The 24,933-nt window shown below is 41.6% G+C and overlaps 1 protein-coding gene across 4 annotated transcripts in view; it reads left to right on the top strand.

Moving 5' to 3' along the window:
* The window catches only part of LOC132815077 (zinc finger protein ZFAT-like), a 133,641-nt gene that overhangs the window by 60,952 nt on the left and 47,756 nt on the right, over positions 1-24,933 (top strand). For all 4 annotated transcript variants that reach the window (XM_060823792.1, XM_060823791.1, XM_060823788.1 and 1 more), the window contains one exon: positions 2,333-2,565. In XM_060823792.1, the coding sequence (XP_060679775.1) occupies positions 2,333-2,565 (233 nt within the window). The remainder of the gene's footprint in view (positions 1-2,332; positions 2,566-24,933) is intronic.

Raw genomic sequence — 24,933 nt, 5'->3', positions numbered from 1 at the left:
CGAGAATTCTCATCTAGTTTGCTAACAATGTTGATATTGTAGGTAGGAGCACTTATTAATAAGGTGAGATGTGCAATTAATAAAGTTGTTGAAAAACAATGATTCCACTTCTTAGGCAATTCAATGCCATCTAGCGAAAGTTTCTCCTTGATGCCCAGAGCACAGTGAAAAGATGCATTGAGTTGTTCCCAACATCGAGATAGGTCTCACTGAACGCCTTGTGCACTTCTGCCGCATTTCTCACCATAACCCATATTGTTCAGACCCCCATAAGGTTCTGATAATTGAAATAATTTATCCCTCAATCATGAACTCTGGAAGTAAATCACAAATAATACTTTACCTAAATTTGATTTAAGTAAAAGTACATGGAATCACACAGAACAGAAGAGGCCATTTGGCTCATTGAGTCTGTACTGACTGAAAATGGCATTCTTTCCAGCAAATGGGCCATAGTCTTAAATGTTATGACAGTTCTTTTTCCAACACTTCTCCCCCAAATTTTAAATATTTATTTCTTGCCATTTCTCTATCCCAGTGAATTCATGGGAAAGTCGTAGAACCGTAGAAATGTTATGACATGGAAAGAGACTATTCAGTCCAATTTACCTGTGCAAGCAGTGAAACAAACAGTTTATAGTAAATAACAACCAGCTGTGCATTCTACTGCCATCTTCTAACACTTCGTCCATGCCCTTACAGATTAGAACAATTCAGGTAGAGATCCAGGTACCTATTTAGAATTGAGGGTATCTCCTCTACCGTTAAACCAGTCAGTGAATTGCAGAAACCCACTGCAATCTGGATGAAAATGCATTTCCTCATGTCTGTTCTAAACCTAAGTCATCTAAAATCTGTATCCCCTGGTAACTGAAAGAAAACTGATTTTTTTTATCCATTCTATCTAGGCCTGTCATAATTTTGTGCACCTCAATTAGGTCACCCCTCAACTTTGTTTGAATGAAAATATCCCTAACTTATTCAATCTATGTTCATTGCTGTAATTTTCAATCTCTGACAACATTCCTGTGAATTTCTTCTGTACCCTTATCTTCCTTCTTGTAATGCAGTGTACCAAAGCTGTTTATAAATTTCAGCAGTCACCTAATTAGCATTTTATACAGTTCCAGCTTTGCATCACAGTTACTGTGTTTAATTGTTCACTCAATGAAGGAAAGTGTTCAATGTGCTATTTTTAATCACTTTATCTACCTGATCTGTCACGTGCAAAAAAACTTGTAGATATGCAGTCCAGAGATCTCTATCCCTCTGAAGATCCTTCTGTTTATTGTATATTCCCAAACTTGGTTTGTCCTGATCAGCATTATCTCTCAGCTGTTCTGGATTAATTCCATTTCCACCTACTTAACCAAATATATCAGACAATTGCTCACTCAATCACTTTCAATAGATGAAAGCTGTTCAGTCTGTCCTTCTTACTGCACTGTCCCGTTAAATAATAGTTGTACTGTGCTGCAGTCTCATTTACGAGAATGTGAGGACTGTAGATGCTGGAGATCAGAGTTGAGAGTGTGATGCAGAAAAAACACAGCAGGTCAGGCAACATCCGAGGAGCAGGAGAACCGAGGTTTTGGGCATAAGCCCTTGGTCAGGAATGAGGCTCATTCTTGATTAAGGGCTTATGCCCGAAACATCAATTTTGCTGTTCCTTGGATGCTGTCTGACCAGCTGTGCTTTCCCCACACCACATGCTTGACTGAAGTCTTGTTTGAAAGGAAAACATAACTTGATATGAGTTGCTGTGTGCTTGTATCATGACAAAATTTTTGTTGGTTGATTCTTGTATGATTGAAACAATAGTCTTGTATTGTTGAGGTAGTAGAAAAAGTATTGCCCACTTCATTCCTTTCTTACAGAGACTATTTTGCAGCTAATTGATAGTGGTTTCCATGTATTTGCTACCCTTGTCCTTCTAGATGGTAAAGAAGACTTTGCAGGGCTGAAGGGGCTGAGTTTTCCATTATCGTTTCCAATACCTAAATAAACCAAAATTAATTTTGTCAGAAGCCTCCTTTAAATAACTTGGATACCATACCTTTTGTATATATGCTTGGAAACCTAGCAGTGAAACATATAAAATCATTAACAACGTGAATAACTGAAGAATATGAGTACTTCAGAGACGGATGTGTTTGCAATTATTACATTTGACCCTTTCAGCCTCCTGTCTTGCAACTAGGTTGTTTTAGCTATGATGTAGTTTCTTTCACGCCTAAGGAAAATGGCCAGCATTTTAGTCTTAATTATTTATTTTCCTCCAAAATCCTACTTTCCCCTGCCTCTTCTCTTCCCATTCTGCTCCTTATTAAAGGAAAATTATACTGGTACCAAGTCCATTATGATATGCACATTCGGACGCACACCCGGGAGCACCTGTATTACTGCTCTCAATGCAGCTACTCCTCCATCACCAAGAACTGTCTCAAACGTCATGTCGTGCAGAAACACAGCAACATTCAGCTGAGGTGCTCATCTGAGGGATGCGGTTACACCACTGCGGACAAGTACAAGCTGCAGGCACACCAGAAAAACCATGGTGAACTGGTAAGTTCTTACCCCCAACACTCTCTGCCAATAAGTGTTGCTATGCTGGGTTGGGAAATATTACTGAAAGGAATTACATTGAATGTTTGCCACTCCATATCCAAAGAGTGAACTACAAAATTATCTATTCCTGTTTGGTACAAAGAGAATTGTGACCAAACAATGGTTTATGAGGGAAGTTATAGATCATACTAACTGCAAAGCAGAGGCATACAAAGTGGCAAAAGAACAATAGACCTAAAGATTGGGAACAGTTTGGAAGTTAGCAAAGGAGGACCAGGTATTGATTAAGAAGTGGAAAATAGAGTATAACTTGCAGGGAACATAAGAACTGACTGTAACAATTTATTTTGGTAGGTAAAGAGAAGAGCGTTTGTGAAAACGAATGTAGGTCTTTTACAGTCAGAAACAGGGGAATTTATAATAGAGAACAAAGAAATGCCTGACAAAACCAAATTCTTACTTTGCTTCTGTCTTCACAGACAAAGAATAAATAGCATAGCGGATGTGATAGGCAACACCGGGTTTAGTGAGAGGGAGAAACTGAAACAATTCTGTATTAATAGAGAAATCATGTTGGAGAAATTGATGTGATTGAAGACTAATAAATCCCCAGGGCCTGATAATCTACATCCCAGTGTACTTAAGAAAGTGGCCCTAGAAATAGTGGTCCCTTGATGGTTATTTTTCAAGATTATTTAGATTCCAGAACAGTTCCTATAGATTTGAAGTTAGCTAATGGAGCCACGCTATTCAAAAAAGGAAGTAGAAAAAAAGCAGGAAACAATAGATCACTGGCTCTAATGTCAGTAGTTGGAAAGATGCTAGAGTCCGTTATCAAACATTTTATAGCAGAACACTTAGAAAACTTTGGAAAGCAGGAGAGTCAGATTAACTATGTTAGCTAACCTCCAATCTCCAATCAAGAGATTCAGACACAGTCAGCATAGATTTACAAAAGGGAAATCAAATTTGACAAATCTACTGGAATTATTTGAGAATGTAACTTGTAAAATTGATCAGGAGGAGCCAGTGGATGTGGTTTATTTGGACTTTCAGAAGGCTTTTGACAAAGTCCCACATAAGAGATGAATGTGTAATATGGGGGATTTTGGACAGTGTATGACATGGTTAGAAAATTAGTAAGCATTAAGGAAACCAAGAGTAGAAATAGGTCTTTTTCTGGGAGAATGCGCAAACTCCACACAGACAGTTGCCTGAGCCGGGAATTGAACACAGGTCTCTGGTGCTGTGAGGCAGCAGTGCTAACTACCATGCCACCCATGGTGAGCTTGTGGAAAGTGGTTGAGGCTAAAACATGTACTTTCTAGAAGGAGGTAGATATAACTCTTGTGGGTAAGGATGAAGGGCTATGGGGAAGGATGTGATTAAGACATTGAACTTAATGATCACCTATGGTCATATTGAATGGTAGAGCAGGCTTTATGGGTTGAATGGACTACACTTGCTCCTATCTTCTATGAGTCTTTATAGCCAATGAATACTGATCCCAAAGTAATATTGATTCCAGGGTTTAGCATCAGGCAACCAGATCTTTTCAACTTTTGAATGGACTATCTATAAATCTTGAATTCAAACCAGCTATTAAGTAAAACTGTTTTTCTCAACCTCACTTAAATATATGCATCATTATGTGATGATATTAAACTTTAGAAAAGTGTCACCAATAGTATTGCATACCATTTGAAAACCTTGAGTTGAAGCTCCAGTCCAAGACTTGAGCATGTAGGTTAGGCTAACAAGTCTGTACAATAATTAGTGAATGTTGATTTATCAGCAGTGTAAGGGAGAAGTTAAGGAGGAATTTTCATTATAACCTAAGCTGATGTGGGAAATGTAGCTTTGCTGTTGGCATCACTTTGCATCATGAGCCAGCCCAACTGAGCTAATCGCAATGAGGGAATCCTTAAATTAAACCACCACCAGTTAATCTCTCTCTCTAATGAGAAACAGCTGTACGATCTAATAGGACTATAGCAACTTCTACCTTTAATAATTTGGATGTGAAAAAATAGTGATTTGTCCAATTGTTGAGATGGATATAAAAGTGCTATTCAAAGAAAAGTCCTTCCAGGTGTTCCCAACAAACAAAGCTAAATACAGATTCATTTGCTACATCTTATTGCTGTTAGTAGGTTTGGTTGTTTCTTCAATGAATATAACAATGGGGCTCTGCTTTAAAAATAATTTATTGATTGTTTATCATTTTAGAATGTTTTGAGGAGGTAAAGACAAGCAAAAAAAAAGCTTTCTTTTTCTTGCCTGATTTTTTTCACCACCAGCCACAGTAACAATTAAAATTCACTCTTACCATCATCACTCCACATTTCTGTCGGTCTAGGTTGGACTTGGAAAATGAACAGATAGCTCATCAGAAATGCTATCCTTGTTCTTAATATCATGAATTAGCTTCCTTGACGTCTATATTGGCCAATATTATTCTTTTAATCACTGAATTATTAAAATTATGCACTATATTCTGAAAGAATAAAAATACACTGATAGCTAATCTGTATGCCACACTGCCTGAATGTATTATTTCCACTTCACCTCAAAGCATGCCTGACTAAGTAACTTAGCTTTAATCTGTCCAAATTTTTGTCACACACAACTGCTGGAGCTGGAACATTCAGCAACTGAATTGGAGAACTGAGGCAATTATTTTTGACCCCCAACCTAACTTCTAATCCCTAGCTACAGACCCCAACTTTCTTCCCTGAAACTGTCTGAGGTGAATTCTGACCGTTTGAACTTTAGTCAATATTTGACTCTGAGATGAACTTTTGATCACTGATTTGCTGCACCAACAAAGCTGCCGACATCCATATGTGTAAAATAATTTGATTTTGCCTCATCTCCTCTCAACTGTTGATGAAAGCCTCATCCTTTGTTAGTTACCTTAAGACTAGACTCTTGGCTGGTCTTATTTTGTCCACACTCCAAAATATTAAATTCATCCAAAACTATGCTTCCACCTCGCATTAAGTTATGTTTACCTCATCACTCGTGGTGATTGAGTAAAAAATGAGGTCTGCAGATGCTGGAGATCACAGCTGCAAATGTGTTGCTGGTCAAAGCACAGCAGGCCAGGCAGCATCTCAGGAATAGAGAATTCGACGTTTCGAGCATAAGCCCTTCATGATGAAGGGCTTATGCTCGAAACGTCGAATTCTCTATTCCTGAGATGCTGCCTGGCCTGCTGTGCTTTGACCAGCAACACATTTGCACTCGTGGTGATTGACCTACTTGGTGTCTGGCAACACCAAAAAAATGTCATTGTTTTCAAATCCATCCACGGGCTCACCATTCTCTAGATGTGTATGCTACTCCATCCCAATGCTCCAAAATGTCTGTCCTGTTCCAATTCTAGTCTGTTTGCATTCATTTTAATTAGCATATTATTGGTGGCTGTGCTTCCAGTTGCCAAAGTACTAAGCTGTAGAATACTCACCCCTCCTCTCACCACTTCTTCTCTGTATATTTTTTCTTTTAAGATAGACTTTAAAACCTACCTCTTTAACCAAGCTTTTGTCTGTCCTAATATTCCTTTTTTTTGGTTCGGTGTCAGATTTGATTTGTAGACACTCAGAGTCATAGAGATTTATAGTACGGAAATAGACCCTTCAGTCCAACTCATCCATGCTGACCAGATATACTAAATTAATCTAATCCCATTTGTCAGCACTTAGCCCATATCCCTCTAAACCCTTCCTATTCATATACTCATCCAGGTACCTTTTAAATTGTGCTAGTCTGCACCACTTCCTCTGACAGCTCATTTCAAACACACAGTACCTTTTGCATGAGAACGTTGCCCCCTTAGATCTCTTTTAAATCCTTCCTCGTTCATCCTAAACCAATGCCCTCTAATTCTGAACTCCCCCAACCCATGGAAAAGACCTTCTCTATTTTTCATATCCACGTCCCTTATGATTTTATGAACCTCTATAAGGTCATCCCTCAGCCTCAGATGCTCTAGGTAAATCAGCCGCAGCTTATTCAGTCTCTCCCGATAACTCAAATCCTCCAACCCTTGCAACATCCATGTAAATCTTTTCTGAACCTTTTCAAGTTTCACAAAATCCTTCCTATAGGAGGGAGACCAGAATTGCATGTAATATTCCTCCCGTGAATTGCTTTAGGAAATGCTTTACTGTATTTCCCTATAGCCTGGATTCCTTTAGCCCCCAGAACAGTATCAAACTCCTTATTGAAAGCATTCAAATGTTTTGGCCTTAGCCATGATCTGTGGTAGATGATTCTGCAGGCTCAACACACTCTGGATGAAGAAATTTCTTCTCATCTCTGTCCTAAGTGGCCTACATCATATCCTTAGACTGTGATTCCTGATTCTGGACTCCTGGCTATTGAGAAAATCCCTTCTGCAAGTATCTTATCTAATCTTGTTAGAATTTTATAGTTTTCTGTGAGATCTGCTTCTTCTAAAAGCCAATGAATTTAGACCTAATTGATCGAGTGTGTTATTTTACGTCAGTCCTGACATCCCAGGAATCAATCTGGTAACTTTCATTGCACTCCCTCTATCCTTTCTCATTTAAGGAAACCAAAACTGTGCAGAATATTCCAGATGTAGTCTCACCAAGGCCCTGTGCAATTGCAGCAAAGCATCCTTCCTCCTTACTTGAATCCGGCTGCTGTACATAAGATAGAGTTCTCAAGCCTAAAGGGATCAAGTGACATGGAGACAATAGGGAGCAGAATATTAATTTGGACAGTCAGCTGCGATTGTGTTAGGTAGCCGAGTGGCTCATGGAACCAAGTGACCTGCTCCAATACTGTATACCATTTGACTTCTTCACTGCCTACTGCACCTGTGTGCTTATTTTCAGTAACTGGTATTTGAGGACATCCAGACCTCATTGCATCTTCCCCCTTTTCCAATCTACTTTCCTGTTCTTGCTATGTCACATTTATTCCCATTATGCTTTATTGGCCATTCATTTGCCCACTTTCTCAATTTGTTCATATCACACAGGAGAATTTTTCCATCCTCCTCTCACCAAGCTTTGTGTTGTCTTCAAATGTGGAGAAATTACCTTTTGTTCCATTATCTAAGTCATTCATGACATTGTGAATACCTGGGAGCCGAGCACCAATTCCTGTATTACCCCACTACCACCATTCAGTTTATTTCTATTCCTTGTTTCCTGCCTCCCAACCAGTTCTCTATCCATTTCAATGCACCATCTCCAATCTGTCACTCATTAGTTTTATATGCTATCACAGCTACAGGTCCTTTACTTGGAGTTTTGGACCAAATAAATCACATCCACTGCCTACCCGTTTATAACTCTACTAGGTACATCCTCAAAATATTCCAATAGATTTGTCAAGTATGGTCTCCCTTTTTGTAAATCCACACTGACTCTGTTCATTCCTGTCACTGTTTTCCAAATGCTCAGTTATTAAATATTTTAAGTGGACTCCAACATTTCCTCAACAACTAATATCAGGTTAACGGTCTGTAATTCCCTGATATCTCTCTACCATCTTTTTTAAGTAGTGGTGTTACATTAGCTACCCTCCAATCCATAGGAACTGATCCATAGTCTTGGAATCTTGAAAGATAACTATCAATGCAGCCACTATTTCTTTGCTAACTTCCTTAAGCATTCTGGGATGTAGATTGTCAAACCATAGGATTTAATGGCTTTTAATCGCATCAATTTCCCAACAGTATTTCCGTAATGCTGATTTCCTTCAGTTTCTCCCTCTCACTTGGCACTGTGTTCTCCAACATTTTTGAGAAGTAGGACACTATTTGTGTCCTTTTTATGAAGACAGAATCAAAATATGTATTTAATTGCTCTGCCATCTCTTTGTTCCCTATTATAACTGACTTGTTTCTGATTAAAGGCACCTGTATTTCTCTTCACTAATGCTTTTCTCTTCCTAAACCTGTATGTGCTTTTGCAATCATTTTGTGTAATCCCGACAAGCTTGCTTTTGTATTCCGTTTTCCCCTCTCAAATCAATCTCCTTGTCCTCCTTCGCCAAAAATCTAAACTGTTCCCAATCAATCCTCAGCTCTTCTATGCTTTTTTATTGAATTTGTATGCCCCTTCTTCAGATTTAGTATTATCTCTAATTTCCCTTGTTAGCCATGATTGGGTCACCTTTCACCTTTCTTTTATGTCAGACAGGAATGAACGATTGTTGTTCCTCCGTGAACTTTTAAAATCTTTGCCATCACCAATCTACCATCATTCCTTTTAAATAATGCTCCCCAATTTATCATAGCCAATTCATGCCTCATACCATCATTGTTTACTTTATTTTATTGAGGTTCTAGACTCAGAAACAACTACATCATCTCCATTTTGTTGAAGAGTTCCATCATGTTAGGGTCCCTCTTCTCCAAAGTACCATGCACTGTTATATCGCCAATCATTCCTTTCTCATTACATACTAATTACTCTAGTTGGGCAGTTCCCTAGACGGTTCCTCAACATATTGATCCAGATAACCAGTATTCATGACAGGTAGATGATTGGTTGATCAGTTTTAAAATGTTATCCCTAAATGGTGGGACTTATTTAAGCTAATATTGGAGAGGTACATTTATGGCTTAAATAATTAGACTATTGATTAAAACTACAGGTGACAGTTAAGACTTGAAACATAATTTGTGGAATATAACACAAGAAAGGTAACCGAGCAGGTGATGTGTTACAGTTGTAGCATTGGGATTCTGGTGGACACCAGCATGTTCATTTCAATGAACTTAGGGCTGAGTTGGTAATCTGGAACTTGAGGTTTGGACATTGAAGTGCATCAGAGAGAGGAAGGTTACAGGGGCATATTTTTTCCAGGAGATGTCACGCCCTTTGGGCAAGGTATTTCATATTTGATCTGTGGTCATGGACAGGTGGCTGTAACTGTGATTGAAGCAGATATACTAATACTGAGGAAAGAGAAAGCTGTATCACGGAGATCAGCTTCATCTGAACTTTGCTGGAACTGGTATTCTCGTGAGGTGTATCACTAGAGCTGAAAATAGGACTTTAAACTAAATAGTAGCAGGAAAATTAGCAGGAAGGGAGATTTGGAAAATTAACAGTTGGCAAAGAAATAGACAGGATAGTGATATAGCTAACAATGTACAAGCAAAGAAGTGTACCAAAACATGGTCAACCAGGGAAAAATAGCTTTAACAGAGGGGGAGGAAGATTTTGGTGAAAGAAGATTTCAGTATCCAAATGTAAAATTGAAGTAATAAGAAATTATTTGGGTAAAGACTAGCTTAGTGGAACAGAAAAGGCCAGAGAATTTAATGGTAATATTGCATCAAAGAATGCTATTTGTGTGAAACAGTAATTTTAAAAAATTAAACCCACTTTAATAGAATTTGGGGAGCATAGGTTACAACATAGGTAAACTTTTTAAAAATTCATTCATGGGAAGTAGGTATTACTGACTAGGCCAGAATTTATTGATTAGATTAGATTAGATTACTTACAGTGTGGAAACAGGCCCTTCGGCCCAACAAGTCCATACCGACCCGCCGAAGCGCAACCCACCCATACCCCTACATTTACCCCTTACCTAACACTACGGGCAATTTAGCATGGCCAATTCACCTGACCTGCACATCTTTGTGACTGTGGGAGGAAACCGGAGCACCCGGAGGAAACCCACGCAGACATGGGGAGAACGTGCAAACTCAGTCAGTCGCCTGAGTCGGGAATTGAACCCGGGTCTCAGGCGCTGTGAGGCAGCAGTGCTAACCACTGTGCCACCGTGCCGCCCACACCAGTTGCCCAAAGAACAAAGAGTCAATATTTGATTTAAAGTGTCATCAACAGTGGTATCAAGAGGCACTCAGTAAGCAATAACCTACTGTCTGATACCTAGTTTTGGTTCTGCCATAGCCACTTAGCTCCTGACCTCATTACAGCCTTGGTTAAAAAATGGACAGAAGTATCAAATTCCAGAGACTCAATGAGACTGTGACTGCCTTTGACATCAAAGGTGTATTTGACCACATGTGACTCAAGGAGTCCAAGCAAAAGTGGAATTAAATTGAATTGAATTGAGTGTCACGTGTACCAAGACACAGTGAAAAGTTTTGTCGTGTGAGCCATACAGGCAGATCACATAGTTAAGTAAATAATCGGTAAACAGCAGCAAAAACAAAAACACAGGTACAACAGGCGAATGTTAAGAGTTTGTGACTCCATTCAGTATTCTAACAACAGTAGGGTAGAAACTGTTACGAAACCAGCTGGTGTGCGCATTCAGGCTTCTGTACCTTCTTCCCAATGGTACAGGTTGTAGAAAAACATTGGTAGAGTGGGATGGATCTTTGAGAATGCTGGCAGCCTTTCCTTGACAGCAGGCCTGGTAGATAGATTCTATAGATGGGAGCTTGGCCTTTATGATTTTCTGGACCAAGTTCACTACTCTCTGTAACCATCTCCAATCTTGAATGGTACAGTTGACATATCAGGTAGTGATGCATCCAGACAGAATGCTCTCGATAGCGCACCTGTAAAAGCTGGCAATGGTATTTGTCGTCATGCCAAATTTGCTCAGCTGCCTGAGGAAGAAGAGACGTTGTTGGGCCTTTGTAACCAGTGCGTCCACATGAAGAGTCCAAAACAGCTTGTTGTGGATGACCACTCCCAGGACTTTGACACTCTGCACTCGTTCCACTTCTGTGCTGTTAATGTGTAGGGGGGCATGAGTAACATGCCACCGAAAGTCAGTAATGAATTCCTTGGTTTTGCTGGCACTGAGAGCTAGGTTGTTCTTAGTGCACCATTTTTCCAGTTCTTCCTGTATTCTGCTTCATTGCCACCAAAGATTCAACCGACTTTGGTGGTGTCATCAGCAAACTTGTAAATGGCATTAGTTTGTTATTTGGCAACACAGTCATGGGTATACAGTGAGTACAGTAAGGGGCTGAGTAAGCACCCCTAGGGGGCTCCAGTGTTGTGTGTTAGTGAGGATGAAATATTGTCCCAAGTCTTCACTGATTGTGACCTGTAGGTCAGGAAAATGAGGATCCAGTTGCAGAGAGTGGGGCTTAGTCCGAGTGGGGGTGGCACGGTGGCACAGTGGTTAGCACTGCTGCCTCACAGCGCCAGGGACCTGGGTTCGATTCCTGCCTCAGGCGACTGACTGTGTGGAGTTTGCACATTCTCCCCGTGTCTGCGTGGGTTTCCTCCGGGTGCTCCGGTTTCCTCCCACAGTCCAAAGATGTGCGGGTCAGGTGAATTGGCCATGCTAAATTGTCCGTAGTGTTAGGTAAGGGGTATATGTAGGGGTATGGGTGGGTTGCGCTTCGGCGGGTCGGTGTGGACTTGTTGGGCCGAAGGGCCTGTTTCCACACTGTAAGTAATCTAATCTAAGTAATCTAATCTAATCTAATCTAATCTAAATCATTAAGTTTAGTAATCAGTCTTGAGGGGATAATACTGTTGAAGGCTGAACTGTAGTCAATGAATAGGATGCTTACGTGGCTGTTCTTGGTGTCAAGATGTTCTAGGGAGGAGTGAAGGGCAAGTGATATGGCATCTGACGTGGATCTGTTGGTCTGATAGGCAAATTGGAGTGGGTCAAGAGTAATGGGGAGGCTGGAGTTGATTAATGCCATGACCAGCCTTTCAAAGCACTTAATGACCACCAAAGTAAGGGCCTTGGGCGGTAATCATTGAGACATGCTGCATGAGCCTTCTTAGGCACAGAGATGATGTTAGCCCTCTTGAAACAGGGAGGGACAGTGGTCTGCTGCAGGGAGAGGTTGAAGATGTCCGAGAAGACCTCTGCCAGTTGATCTGCGCTCTGAGTGCACCGTCTGGTACTACATCTGGTCCCATCACTTTCCTTAGATTCACACGAAGGAAAACTTCTGACCTCTGATGGAGTGACTGTTGGGATAGGTTTGTCAGGACTTGTCAGAATAGGTGTTACCTCTCCGCCAAAATTCTGCTCAAAGCGAGCATAGAAGGCATTGAGACGATCTGGGAGAAATATGCCATCGTCTCCCATCTTGCACTGTCTTACTTTAGAACCTGTGATGTCATTCAGTCCTTGCCAGAGTTGCCGCGTGTTTGTCTGGGTCTCTACTTTGGATTGGTATTGATTTTTGGCTGTCTTAATGGCTCTGCAAAGGTCATACTTGGATTCCTTGTATTTGAGTGGGTCTCCTGATTTGAAGGCCTCATGCTGGTTTTTAGTAGGTTCTGTATGTCCTGATTCATCCAGAATTTCCTGTTGGGGAACACCTGGATTGACTTCCTTGGTATACAATCCTCCAGACACACTCAAAGGTAATCAGGGAAGAAACACTCTGCTGCTTAGTGTCATACCTGGTACAAAGAAAGATGGTTGTAGTTGTTAGAGATCAGCCATCTCAGCTCCAGGATATCTCACCTGGGCTCTGCCCTAGACCCAACTATCCTCAGTTGCATTATAAATGACCTTTCCTCTATCATAAGGATCAGGTGGAGGTCATGGAACATGTACCATTTACCTATGACAAAGTTAAAAAGAGAAATGAGGTCCTGCACAAAAAAAAAGAGATCTAGGAAATATATTAAAAGGCAGGACCTCAAAGCTTACTTAGGATTACTCCCAGTACCATTTGCAAGAGCGATCAGGAATAGGAGAATAAACTAGTGTGAATGTGTGGATGGAGAATAGGTTTAGGACAGAGGGATTTAGTTTCTTGAGACATTATGACCAATTCTGGGGATGCCGGGACCTGGAAAGCTGGATGGGTTGTATCCCACCAGGCCAAGACCAATATCCTCATAGATATTTGCTAGTACTGTGGAGGAAGGGTATAAATTAGAGTGAGTCTCAGTTAAAAAGGGGAAAAAGAAATTAGAAATGGACGATAGAAAAGTAGAACACAAAAATAGAAGGTGGATGAAGTTAGGGTTAGTAGTAAGAGGGGCTGTAGTACAAAAAATTTGTGTAAAACATTCACAAAGTCCAAAGGTACTATATCTGAATGCATAGAGCATTTTCAATAAGGTAGACAAATAAACAGCATAAATAGTGGCAAATCGTTGCTGTGCAGTTGCAATTATGGAGGTGTGGCTGAGATCTGAAGATAGATTGGGTAGCATTGTTGATGAATGATGGCATCAATGTTATAGTACAAAAGGAAAGGGAGTAGAAATTCCTGATGTTGAATCTGTCTGCGTGGAGCTGGGAAGCAACAATTTGTCTCAAGGCCCCTGAAAAGTACTGTTAAGGTATGGGATAGCATTAAACAGGAAAATATAGATGCATGCAATAGGGGTGCTATGGACTGAGCAAAACATGTTAGGAACAGGATGGCAGATGAATTCCAGTACATTGAGGTACCAGTTAGGGAACAGGCTATCCTAGACCTGGTTTTGTGTGATGAGAAGAGGTTAATTAATAATCTTGAAGTAAGAGGTTGCTTATGAAAAAAAGTTACGGAATTCTTCATTGGAATACTGTAGAAAGTGAAACTCTGAAACTGAAACTAGAGTCCCAAATCTAAATAAAAGGAGCTATGAAGGTGCTAAGGATACATTAGTTGTGACAGACTGGATAATTTCATTAAAAAGAAATGACAATGATTAATATTTTAACTAATGAATGTGTGCATTATATTCAGTTACACACTTCATTTGAGCAAAAGAACATAAGAGGAGAAGTATACCATTAACAAGTGGTTAACAAAGGAATCTAAGGATCATATAAAATCCAAAGACAATGTTTGGGGTGAAGGAGTAAACGATAGTAGAGACAGACCCCACAGAGAAAGACAGATAACCTCTGGGCGGAGGGGAGATTAGAGTCAAGATCAGAGTGGTGCTGGAAAAACACAGCAAGTCAGGCAGCATCTGAGGAGCAGGAAGATTCCTGCTCCTCGGATGCTGCCTGACCTGCTGTGCTTTTCCAGCACCACTCTGATCTTGAAGATAAACTCTGGGCTCTATTCCCACACTTTTGTTTACTCCTACTCCCTGTCCTCAGCATATATTCCATGTTTCCTAGCTGCTAATAGTTCTAAAGAAGGATTACAGGACTCAAAATATTAACTCTGTTTTCTCTCCATTATTATTGCTAGTTCAATTGAGTTTCTCCAGCAATTTCAGATTTCCAGCATTCGCCAGTCTTTCTTTTATTTATATTACCCTAATTCTATTTGCTTTGATTTTTCACACTAACCTCTTTTATGGGCTTTTATCAAAAGTATTTTGAACATCAAAATACTTCAAATTCACTCCCCTGTGTATTTTACAGGTTAAGTCCTCAAAAAATACCAGTTTGTCAGGCACAATTTCTGTTTTATAAATCCATGTTGACTTTGTGTAATCCTGTTGGTATTTTCTAAGTGTTCCATTATCACAACCTTTCCAATAGCCTGCCTAATCAGTCTTCTGTCTTTCTGGGCCTGTTCTTCACCTATTAATTTAGTCCCTTTCCTCACTCTCTCTTATCTTCAACACATATACCATAATGTCCTAGCTACTCATGAAGAAGGGTCACTAGTCTTGAAATGTTAAGTTTGTTTTCTTTCCATGGATAAGAGTAATATGTGGCACAGACTGAGAATTGGTTAGCAGACAGGAAACCAAGAAAAGGAATAAATGGATTGTTTTCAGAGTGGAACGTGGTGACAAATGTTGTGTACAGAAGAGAGGGCTTGGACCCAATTATTCAACAAATGTATCAATAATTTAGCTAACGGAATCAAATGTAATGTTTCCAAATTTGCTAATGACGTAAATTCCTGCTCCTCGGATGCTGCCTGACCTGCTGTGCTTTTCCAGCACCACTCTGATCTTGAGTTGTGAGGAGGATGTAAAGTGGCTTCAGAACAAGTGGACAATTACATGGCAGATGCAGGAACATGAGGATCAGTATGAGGTTGTCCATTTCAGTAGGTAAAACAGAATGGCGGAGTATTGTTCAAATCATAGGTGAATTCAGAAATGTTGAAATACAAAGGAGACATGGCGATCTTGTAAATTAGTCATTGAAAGCAGGCATGTGCATGCAGCAAACCATTGAGAAGGCAAATGGTTTGTTGGCCTTCTTTGCAAGAGGGTTTCAAAACAGGAATAACAAAGCTCTACTGCAGCTATATGGGGCCTTGGTTAGACCACAGCTGGAATATTCTGTAAGTTTAGTCTCCTTAGCTAAGAAAAGAGAATTTCTATCTAATTCCTGAAATGGCAAGTTTGTCATATGAGAAGGCATTGGGTTGACTGAGCCTGTATTCACTGAATTTTAGAAGAATGAGAGGGATTTCATTTAACCATATGAAATTCTGCCAGGCTAGGCTGGATGCAGGTGATGTTTCTCTTGACCGGGGCTCCAGAAAAAGGGTCATGGTCTCAGGAAACATTGCATGCCATTTTGGAATAAGATTAGGAGAAATTTCTTCACTTACATGGTGTGTACCTGTTGAATTCTTGAACACAGAATGTTGTTGAGATGTCACTGAATATAAGGTAATTAATATTAGCAGAGAAAATGCACTGCACAAGCACAAGGGAATAGAATAAATGCCCAGGACCTGAAGATTAATATCCTAGAATTTGAAGAGATTCGCTGCCGAGATATTGATACATTGCCAATGATTTTCTAGAATTTTCTAAATATGGACACAACCCCAGAAGATTAGAAACAAAAATAGAAGTTACCGGAAAAGTTCAGCAGGTTTGGCAGCATCTGCGAAGAGACATCAAAGTTAATGCTTCGTGTCCAGTGACTCTTCCTCAGAACTGATGATAGCTAGGAAAGTGTCGGCCTATATGCAAAAGATAGGGTGGCAGAGGGGGTAAGGAGTAAACAATAGGTGGGTTTGGAGCCCAAAGAGAGAAAAGAATAGTTGGACAGTCAAACGAGTGGATAACGAGCTGGCTGGGAGCGTGATTGGCTGTTAGTGAAACTGTTAGTGGCTAACAATAGATAGTGTGTAATGACACACTATGTGATAACAAAGCCTGGAGTGCGTAGTAGAGAGCTCAGCACTGGGAAGTTCAGGCCCTAAAATTATTGAACTCGTGAGTCTGGAGGAGTTTCTCTTCCATCTTTTGCTGGGCTTCACTGGAACACTGCAACAAGCCTGGGATAGGGATATTGGCCAGGGAACAGGGTGGTGAATTAAAGTGGCAGGCAACTGGAAGCTCAGGGTCATTTTTGCAAGCAGAACGTAGATATTCTGCGCTTCAATCCCCCAGTGTAGAAGAGACCATATTGTGAGCAGTGAATGCAGTAGGCTAAATTGTGAGAAGCGCAGGTAAATGCTGTTTCACCTGGAAACTATGTTTGGGCCCTTGAATACTGGGCAGGTGTTACACCTTCAGCAGTTGCAGGGCAAGGTGCCATGTGGCTGTGGGGGAGTATTGAGGTGTGAAGGAATAGTGGAGAGTGTAGTGCTGGAAAAGCACAGCATCCAAGGAGCAGGAAAATCAATGTTTCGGGCAAAAGCCCTTCATCAGGAAGAGTGGACCGGGGGAAAGGGCCCTGGAAAAGGCAAACAAGGGAGAGGAGGGGAATGTGTGCCTGGTGGTAGAATCTCGCTGGAGGTGGCAGAAATGGTGGTTGATGATCTTCTCGGTGTGGCTGCTGGTGGGATGGTAGGTAAGGGCAAGGGGAACTGTTTGGGAGGGAAAGAGGGTTTAAGGGCAGAAGTAGGGGAGATGGGTCAAACCAGGCTGATGGTTTGAGGAAGAAGATGGACATTTTGGAGGCTCACTTGTCGAAGTTGGCCTCATTGGAGCAGAAGGATAAAACATTGCAACAGAATTAGGTCTCTTGGCCCATCAAAACTGCTCTGTCATTTAATCATGCCTGATGTGTTTCTCAAACCTATTTTCTTGCCTTTTCCCGGTATCCCTTGAGCCTTTTACCAATCAAGAATCTGTCTAAATAAAAATTGAAAGAACTGAAGATGCTGTAAATCAGAAAGAAAACCAGAAGTTGCTGGAAAAGCTCAGCAGGTCTGGCAGCATCTGTGAAGAGAAATCACAGTCAACGTTTTGGGTCCAGTAACCCTTTCTCAGAACCTGTCTATCTTAAATACACTTAATGACTTGAGGTCCACAGATTAACCACCCTCTGACTGAGGAAATTCCTCCTCATGCCAGTTCTAAAAGGCTATACCTTCATTCTGAGGCTGTACCCTTGGGTCCTAGTCCGTCCTACTAGTAGAAACATCTCCACATCCACTCTATAGTCCCCTCCTGATGAAGGGCTCTTGCTCCTGCTCCTTGGATGCTGCCTGACCCACTGTGCTTTTCCAGCACCACACTCTGGACAGTACAGTGAAGACTCACAATTGAAAACAAATATAAGAGATTTGTTAGATCTCAGCTGGAATATTGACTACAGTTCTGGATGCAACATTAGAGGAAGGAAGTGAATATATTGGAGAGAGTGTAAAACAAATGTATACAAGCCCAGTCGCTCCAATCTTTCAACATATGATAGTCCCGCTACTCCAGGAATTGACCTCGTGAACCTACGCTGCACCCCCTCAACAGCCAGAATGTTCTTCTTCAAATTTGGAGTCCAAAACTGCATACAATACTCCAGGTGCGGTCTCACCACAGCCCTGTACAGCTCCAGAAGGACCTCTTTGCTCCTATACTCAATTCCTCTTGTTATGAAGGCCAGCATGCCATTAGCTTTCTTCACTGCCTGCTGTATCTGCATGTTTGATTTCATTGACTGATACAAGAACACCCAGATCTCATTGTACTTCCCCTTTACCTAACTAGACTCCATTTAGATAGTAATCTGCCTTCCTGTTCTTGCCACCAAAGTGGATAACCACACATTCATCTACATTAAACTGCATCTGCCATGCATCCATCCACTGACCTAGCCTGTCCAGTCACCCTGTGTTCTCACAACATCTTTCTCACATTTCATCCTGCCACCCAGCTTTGTGTCATCAGCAAATTTGCTAATATTACTTTTAATACCTTCACCTATACCATTAATATATATTGTAAACAGCTGCAGTCCCAGCACCGAACCTTGTGGTACCCCACTGTTCACCGTCTGCCACTTTAAAAGGGACCCATTTATCAGTACTCTTTGCTTCCTGTCAGCCAGCCAGTTTTCAATCCAAGTCACTATTTTGTCTACAATACCATGTGCCTTAATTTTGCTCACTAATCTCCTATGTGGAACTTTATCAAATGCTTTGTGATTGTCCAGGTACACTGCATCCACTAGCTCTCCCTTCTCCATCTTCATAGTTACATCCTCAAAACATTCCAGAAGATTAGTCAAGCATGATTTCCCCTTTATAAATCCATGTTGACTCTGACCTATCCTATTACTGCTATCCAAGTGAGTCATAATTTCATCTTTTATAATTAATTCCAGCATCGTTCTCACCACTGACGTTAGGCTAACTAGTCTATAATTCCCTCCAATCCACAGGAACTGATCCTTAATCTACAGAACTTGGAAAATGATTACCAATGCATCCACAGTTTCTAGAGCCACCTCTTTAAATACTCTGGGATGCAGACCATCAGATCCCAGGATCTTATCAGCCTTCTGACCTAACAATCTATCCAACACCATTTCCTGCCTAATATAAATTCCCTTCAGTTTATCCATTACCCTAGGTCTTTCAGCCACTATTACAACTGGGAGATTGCTTGTGTCTTCCCCAGTGAAGACAGATCCAAAGTACCTATTCAACTCTTCTGCCATTCCCTTGTTCCCCATAAAACATTCACTCGTTCCTGACTTCAAGGGCCCAATTTTCATTTTAACTTTTTTTTTCTTTTCATGTACTTAAAAGAGCTTTTACTATCCTCCTTTATATTTTTGGTCACTTTGCCTTCATACCTCATTTTTCTCCACATATTGCCTTTTTAGTTATCCTCTGTTGCTCATTAAAAGTTTCCCAGTTCTCCGGCTTCCCACTCATCTTTGCTATGTTATACTTCTCTTTTATCTTTATACAGTCCTTAACTTCCCTCATCAGCCATAGCTGCCCCTACCTCCCATTAGGATCTTTCTTCCTCTTTGGAGTGTACTGATCCTGCACCTTCTGCATTCTATCCAGAAATACCTGCTATTGTTGTTCCATAGACCATAAGACATAGGAGTGGAAGTAAGGCCATTTGGCCCATCGAGTCCACTCCGCCATTCAATCGTGGCTGATGGGCATTTCACTGACCAGCATTCTCCCTGTTGCCCTTAATTCCTTGTGACATCAAGAATTAATCAATATCTGCCTTGAAGACATTTAGCGTCCCGGCCTCCACTGCACTTTGCGACAATGAATTCCACAGGCCCACCACTCTCTGGCTGAAGAAATGTCTCCGCATTTCTGTTCTGAATTTTCCCCCTCTAATTCTAAGGCTGTGTCCACGGGTCCTAGTCTCCACGCCTAACGGAAACAATTTCCTAGCATCCACCCTTTCCAAGCCATGTATTATCTTGTAAGTTTCTATTAAATCTCCCCTTAACCTTCTAAACTCCAATGAATACAATCCTCGGATCCTCAGCCGTTCCTCGTATGTTAGACCAACCATTCCAGGGATCATACGTGTGAATCTCCGCTGGACACGCTCTAGTGCCAGTATGTCCTTCCTGAGGTGTGGGGACCAAAACTGGACACGGTACTCCAAATGGGGCCTAACCAGAGCTTTATAAAGTCTCAGTAGCACATCTCTGCTTTTATATTCCAACCCTCTTGAGATAAATGACAACATTGCATTCGCTTTCTTAATCACGGACTCAACCTGCATGTTTACCTTTAGAGAATCCTCGACTAGCACTCCCAGATCCCTTTGTACTTTGGCTTGACGAATTTTCTCTCCGTTTAGAAAGTAGTCTATGCTTTTATTCTTTTTTCCAAAGTGCAAGGCCTCGCATTTGCTCACGTTGAATTCCATCAGCCATTTCCTGGACCACTCTCCCAAACTGTCTAGATCCTTCTGCAGCCTCCCCACTTCCTCAGTACTACCTGCCTGTCCACCTAACTTTGTATCATCAGCAAACTTCGCTAGAATGCCCCCAGTCTCTTCATCCAGATCATTAATATATAATGTGAACAGCTGCGGCCCCAACACTGAACCCTGCGGGACACCGCTTGTCACCGGCTGCCGTTCCGAAAAATAACCTTTTATCCAACTCTCTGCCTTCTGTCCGACAGCCAATCCTCAATCCATACCAGTAGCTCACCTCGAACACCTTGGGCCCTCACCTTGCTCAGCAGCCTCCCGTGTGCCACCTTTCAAAGGCCTTTTGGAAGTCTACATAGACCACATCCACTGGGTTTCCCTGGTCTAACCTACTTGTCACCTCTTCAAAGAATTCCAGCAGGTTTGTCAGTCATGACCTCCCCTTACTAAATTCATGTTGACTTGTTCTAATCAGACTCTGCTCTTCCAAGAATTTAGAAATCTCATCCTTAATGATGGATTCTAGAATTTTAACAACAACCGAGGTTAGGCTAATTGGCCTATAATTTTCCATCTTTTGTCTTGATCTTTTCTTGAACAAGGGTGTTACAACAGCGATCTTCCAATCATCCGGGACTTTCCCTGACTCCAGTGACTCTTGAAAGATCTCAACCAATGCCTCCGCTATTTCCTCAGCACCTCTCTCAGAACTCTAGGATGTATCCCATCAGGGCCAGGAGATTTATGAATTTTAAGACCTTTTAGCTTTTCTAGCACTTTCTCTTTTGTACTGGCAACCATACTCAACTCAGCCACCTGACTCCCTTTATTGTTGGGATATTACTCATGTCTTCCACTGTGAAGACTGACGCAAGGTACTTGTTAAGTTCTCGTGCTATTTCCTTATCTCCAATCACTAGGCTTCCAGCATCAGTTTGAAATGGCCCAATGTCTACTTTTGCCTGTCGTTTGTTTCTTATGTATTGAAAGAAACTTTTACTATCATTTCTAATATTACTGGCTAGCCTACCTTCATATTTGATCCTCTCCTTCCTTATTACTCTCTTTGTTATCCTCTGTTCGTTTTTGTAGCCTTCCCAATCTTCTGACTTCCCACTGCTCTTGGCCACTTTATAGGATCTCTCTTTTTCTTTAATACATTTCCTGATTTCTTTTGTCATGGCTCTCTAATCCCTCCCCGGATAATCTTTCTTTTCTTGGGGATGAACCTCTATGCAGTGTCCTCAATTATACCCACAAACTCCTGCCATTTTTGCTCTACTGTCTTCCCCGCTAGGCTCTGCTTCCAGTCTATTTTTGTCAATTCCTCTCTCATGCCCTCATAATTACCTTTATTTAACTATAACACCATTACATCCGATTTTGCCTTCTCTCTTTCAAACTGCAGACTGAACTCTACCATATAATGATCGCTGCTTCCTAAGGGTTCCCTTACTTTAAGATCTTTTATAAAGTCTGGTTCATTACATAGCACTAGGTCCAGAATAGCCTGCTCCCTTGTGGGCTCCATGACAAGCTGTTCCAAAAAGCCATGTAGTAAGCATTCCATGAATTCCTTTTCTTTGGATCCACTGGCAACATTATTTATCCAGTCCACCCCTCCCATGATCACCGTGACCTTGCCTTTCTGACATGCCTTCTCTATTTCCCAGTACATGTTGCGTCCCTGGTCCTGACTGCTGTTAGGAGGTCTGTACAAAACTCCCATTATAGTTTTTTTGCCATTGTGGTTCCTCCCTGCTAGGGTATTGAACCATTGAACTTTGGCCAGCTCCTCCCTCATAGCTCCACAGTTCCCTTTGTTCAACTGCAATACTGACACTTCCAATTCTCCCTTCTCCCTCTCAAATTGCAGATTAAAACTTATTATGGTCGCTACCTCCTAATGGCTCTTTACTTCAAGGTCCTTGATCAAATCTGGTTCGTTGCATAACACCAGATCCAGAATTGCCTTCTCCCTGGTAGGCTCCAGTACAAGCTGTTGTAAGAATCCGTCTCAGAGGCACTCCACAAACTCCCTTTCTTGGGGTCCAGTACCATCCTGATTCTCCCAGTCTACCTGCATGTTGAAATCCCGCATAATACCTTTGCTACAGGCCAATTTCAACTCCTTATTCAATTTGCATCCTACGGTGGCACGGTGGCACAGTGGTTAGCACTGCTGCCTCACAGCGCCTGAGACCCGGGTTCAATTCCTGACTCAGGCGACTGACTGTGTGGAGTTTGCACGTTCTCCCTGTGTCTGCGTGGGTTTCCTCCGGGTGCTCCGGTTTCCTCCCACAGTCCAAAGATGTGCGGGTCAGGTGAATTGGCCATGCTAAATTGCCCGTAGTGTTAGGTAAGGGGTAAATGTAGGGGTATGGGTGGGTTGCGCTTCGGCGGGTCGGTGTGGACTTGTTGGGTCGAAGGCCCTGTTTCCACACTGTAAGTCTAATCTAATCTAATCTAATCTAATCCAGACTACTGTTGGGGGCCGGTAGATAACTCCCATTAGGGTCTTTCTCAGCTCTAATCCATACTGACTCTACATCTCCTGATTCTATGCTCCCCCCTCACAAGGGACTGAATATCATTCCTCACCAACAGAATAGCTTCCTACTGCACCAAAACACTCCTGTGATTCTCTGTGGTCCCTTGAATGAGAGGTTCTTTAAATTGGCTTGTCCATTCTTTGAAAATCAGAAGAATGAAGGATGGTTTCATTAATATATTCAAAAATACGAAAGTGGGCCCGAAGTACATATACTAAGATTTTGTTTCCTTATTGGGGGAATCAGCAACAAGGAGGACAGTTTCAAGATGAAATTCTGATAATTTTTAATTTAGATAAGGAGAAATTACTTGACGAAAATGTTTGTGATTGTTTGGAATTCTCTACATCAGACTGTTTTGGATTGTCATCATTGGACATATTTAAGGATGAGACAGAAAGATAATTGATCCATTAGAAAATGAAGGGATTTGAGAAGCAGGTGTGAAATTGGAGTTGAGATCCATAGCAGCCATGTTCACATTCAATGTTATAGTAGGCTTGACAGAATGCTTATATTTCCTATGATTTGGAGATGCCGGTGTTGGACTGGGGTGTACAAAGTTAAAAATCATACAACACCAGGTTATAGTCCAGGTTTAATTGAAAGCACTAGCTTTCGGAGCATTGCTCCTCATCAGGTGGTTGTAGAGTACACAATTGTAAGACATAGAATTTATAGCAAATGTTTACAGTGTGATGTAACTGAAATTATCCATTGAAAAATACCTTGATTGTTTGTTAAATCTCTCATCTGTTAGAATGACCATGATAGTTTCACTTCTTTCATATGTAAATCACAAAACTTTTTTTAAAATTTACATCTCAGGTTAACTGTAACAATCGGTGTCAGCCCAGATAAGATGTTGAAGGTGTTAGCCCACTGCGTCCTGTCATCTGTGCCATAATGTTTAGACTGATTCTAATCTAAAAAAATGAGTTGACAGAGTCTTACGTGGATTCATGCAGTTTTTGAGCAAAGTACAATGTAACTCTGCAAGTACAAAATCACCCCACAAACGTATATGTGTATGTGTGCATGTGGGTTTGTGTGTGTGTGTCTGGGGTGGGGAGGTTGTGAGTGTCAGTGAGAGAGAATATATATGTGTGAGAGTGTGTGTAAAGTTGTGTGGGTGTGTGCGTGTAAATGAGCAGAGGCTACAGCAATGGATGAATGGACACTGCACAAAAATCAACAGGCTGGAGTGTTTCCTCCCAGTTGGAGAACACTTCAGCAGTCCAGGACGTTCAACCTCAGACCGTCAGGGAACCATTCTCCAAGGCGGACTTCGGGACAGGCAGCAGCGAAAAGTGGCCGAGCAGAGGCTGATTGCTAAGTTTGGTACCCATAGGGAGGGTCTCAACCGTGACCTTGGGTTCATGTCACACTACAGGTGATCACCATTGCACTATACGCACAAACAGAAACTCTCTCAGACACTCACAACCCTCCCATCCCATACGCGCGCGCGCGCGCGCACACACACACACACACACACACACACACACACACACACACACACACACACACACTCCCACACTCAGACATGCACCCTCTCACAGACTTAGACCCTTTTACACTCACACACACACACCTATATATATACTGTCTCTCACAGACACTCACAACCCCCCCATCATCGACACACACACACGCACGTGCGGGCACACTCCTACAGACTGACACAGTCCCACACTCATAAATGCATCGTCTCACAGACGTAGACCACTTTACACTCTCACACCGACATATATATTCTCTCTCACACACACTCATAGCCCCCACCCCAGACATACATACACACACACACACACACACACACACACACACACATATTTCTACAGGCACACACACTCCCACATGCACTCTCTCACAGACTTAGACCCCTGTACACTCACACA

This window comes from Hemiscyllium ocellatum, chromosome 4 (genome assembly GCF_020745735.1).
Source record: "Hemiscyllium ocellatum isolate sHemOce1 chromosome 4, sHemOce1.pat.X.cur, whole genome shotgun sequence".
Taxonomy (NCBI): domain Eukaryota; kingdom Metazoa; phylum Chordata; class Chondrichthyes; order Orectolobiformes; family Hemiscylliidae; genus Hemiscyllium; species Hemiscyllium ocellatum.
The sequence above is the reverse complement of the archived record's forward strand: the minus strand, read 5'-3'. Positions and strand labels throughout refer to the sequence as shown.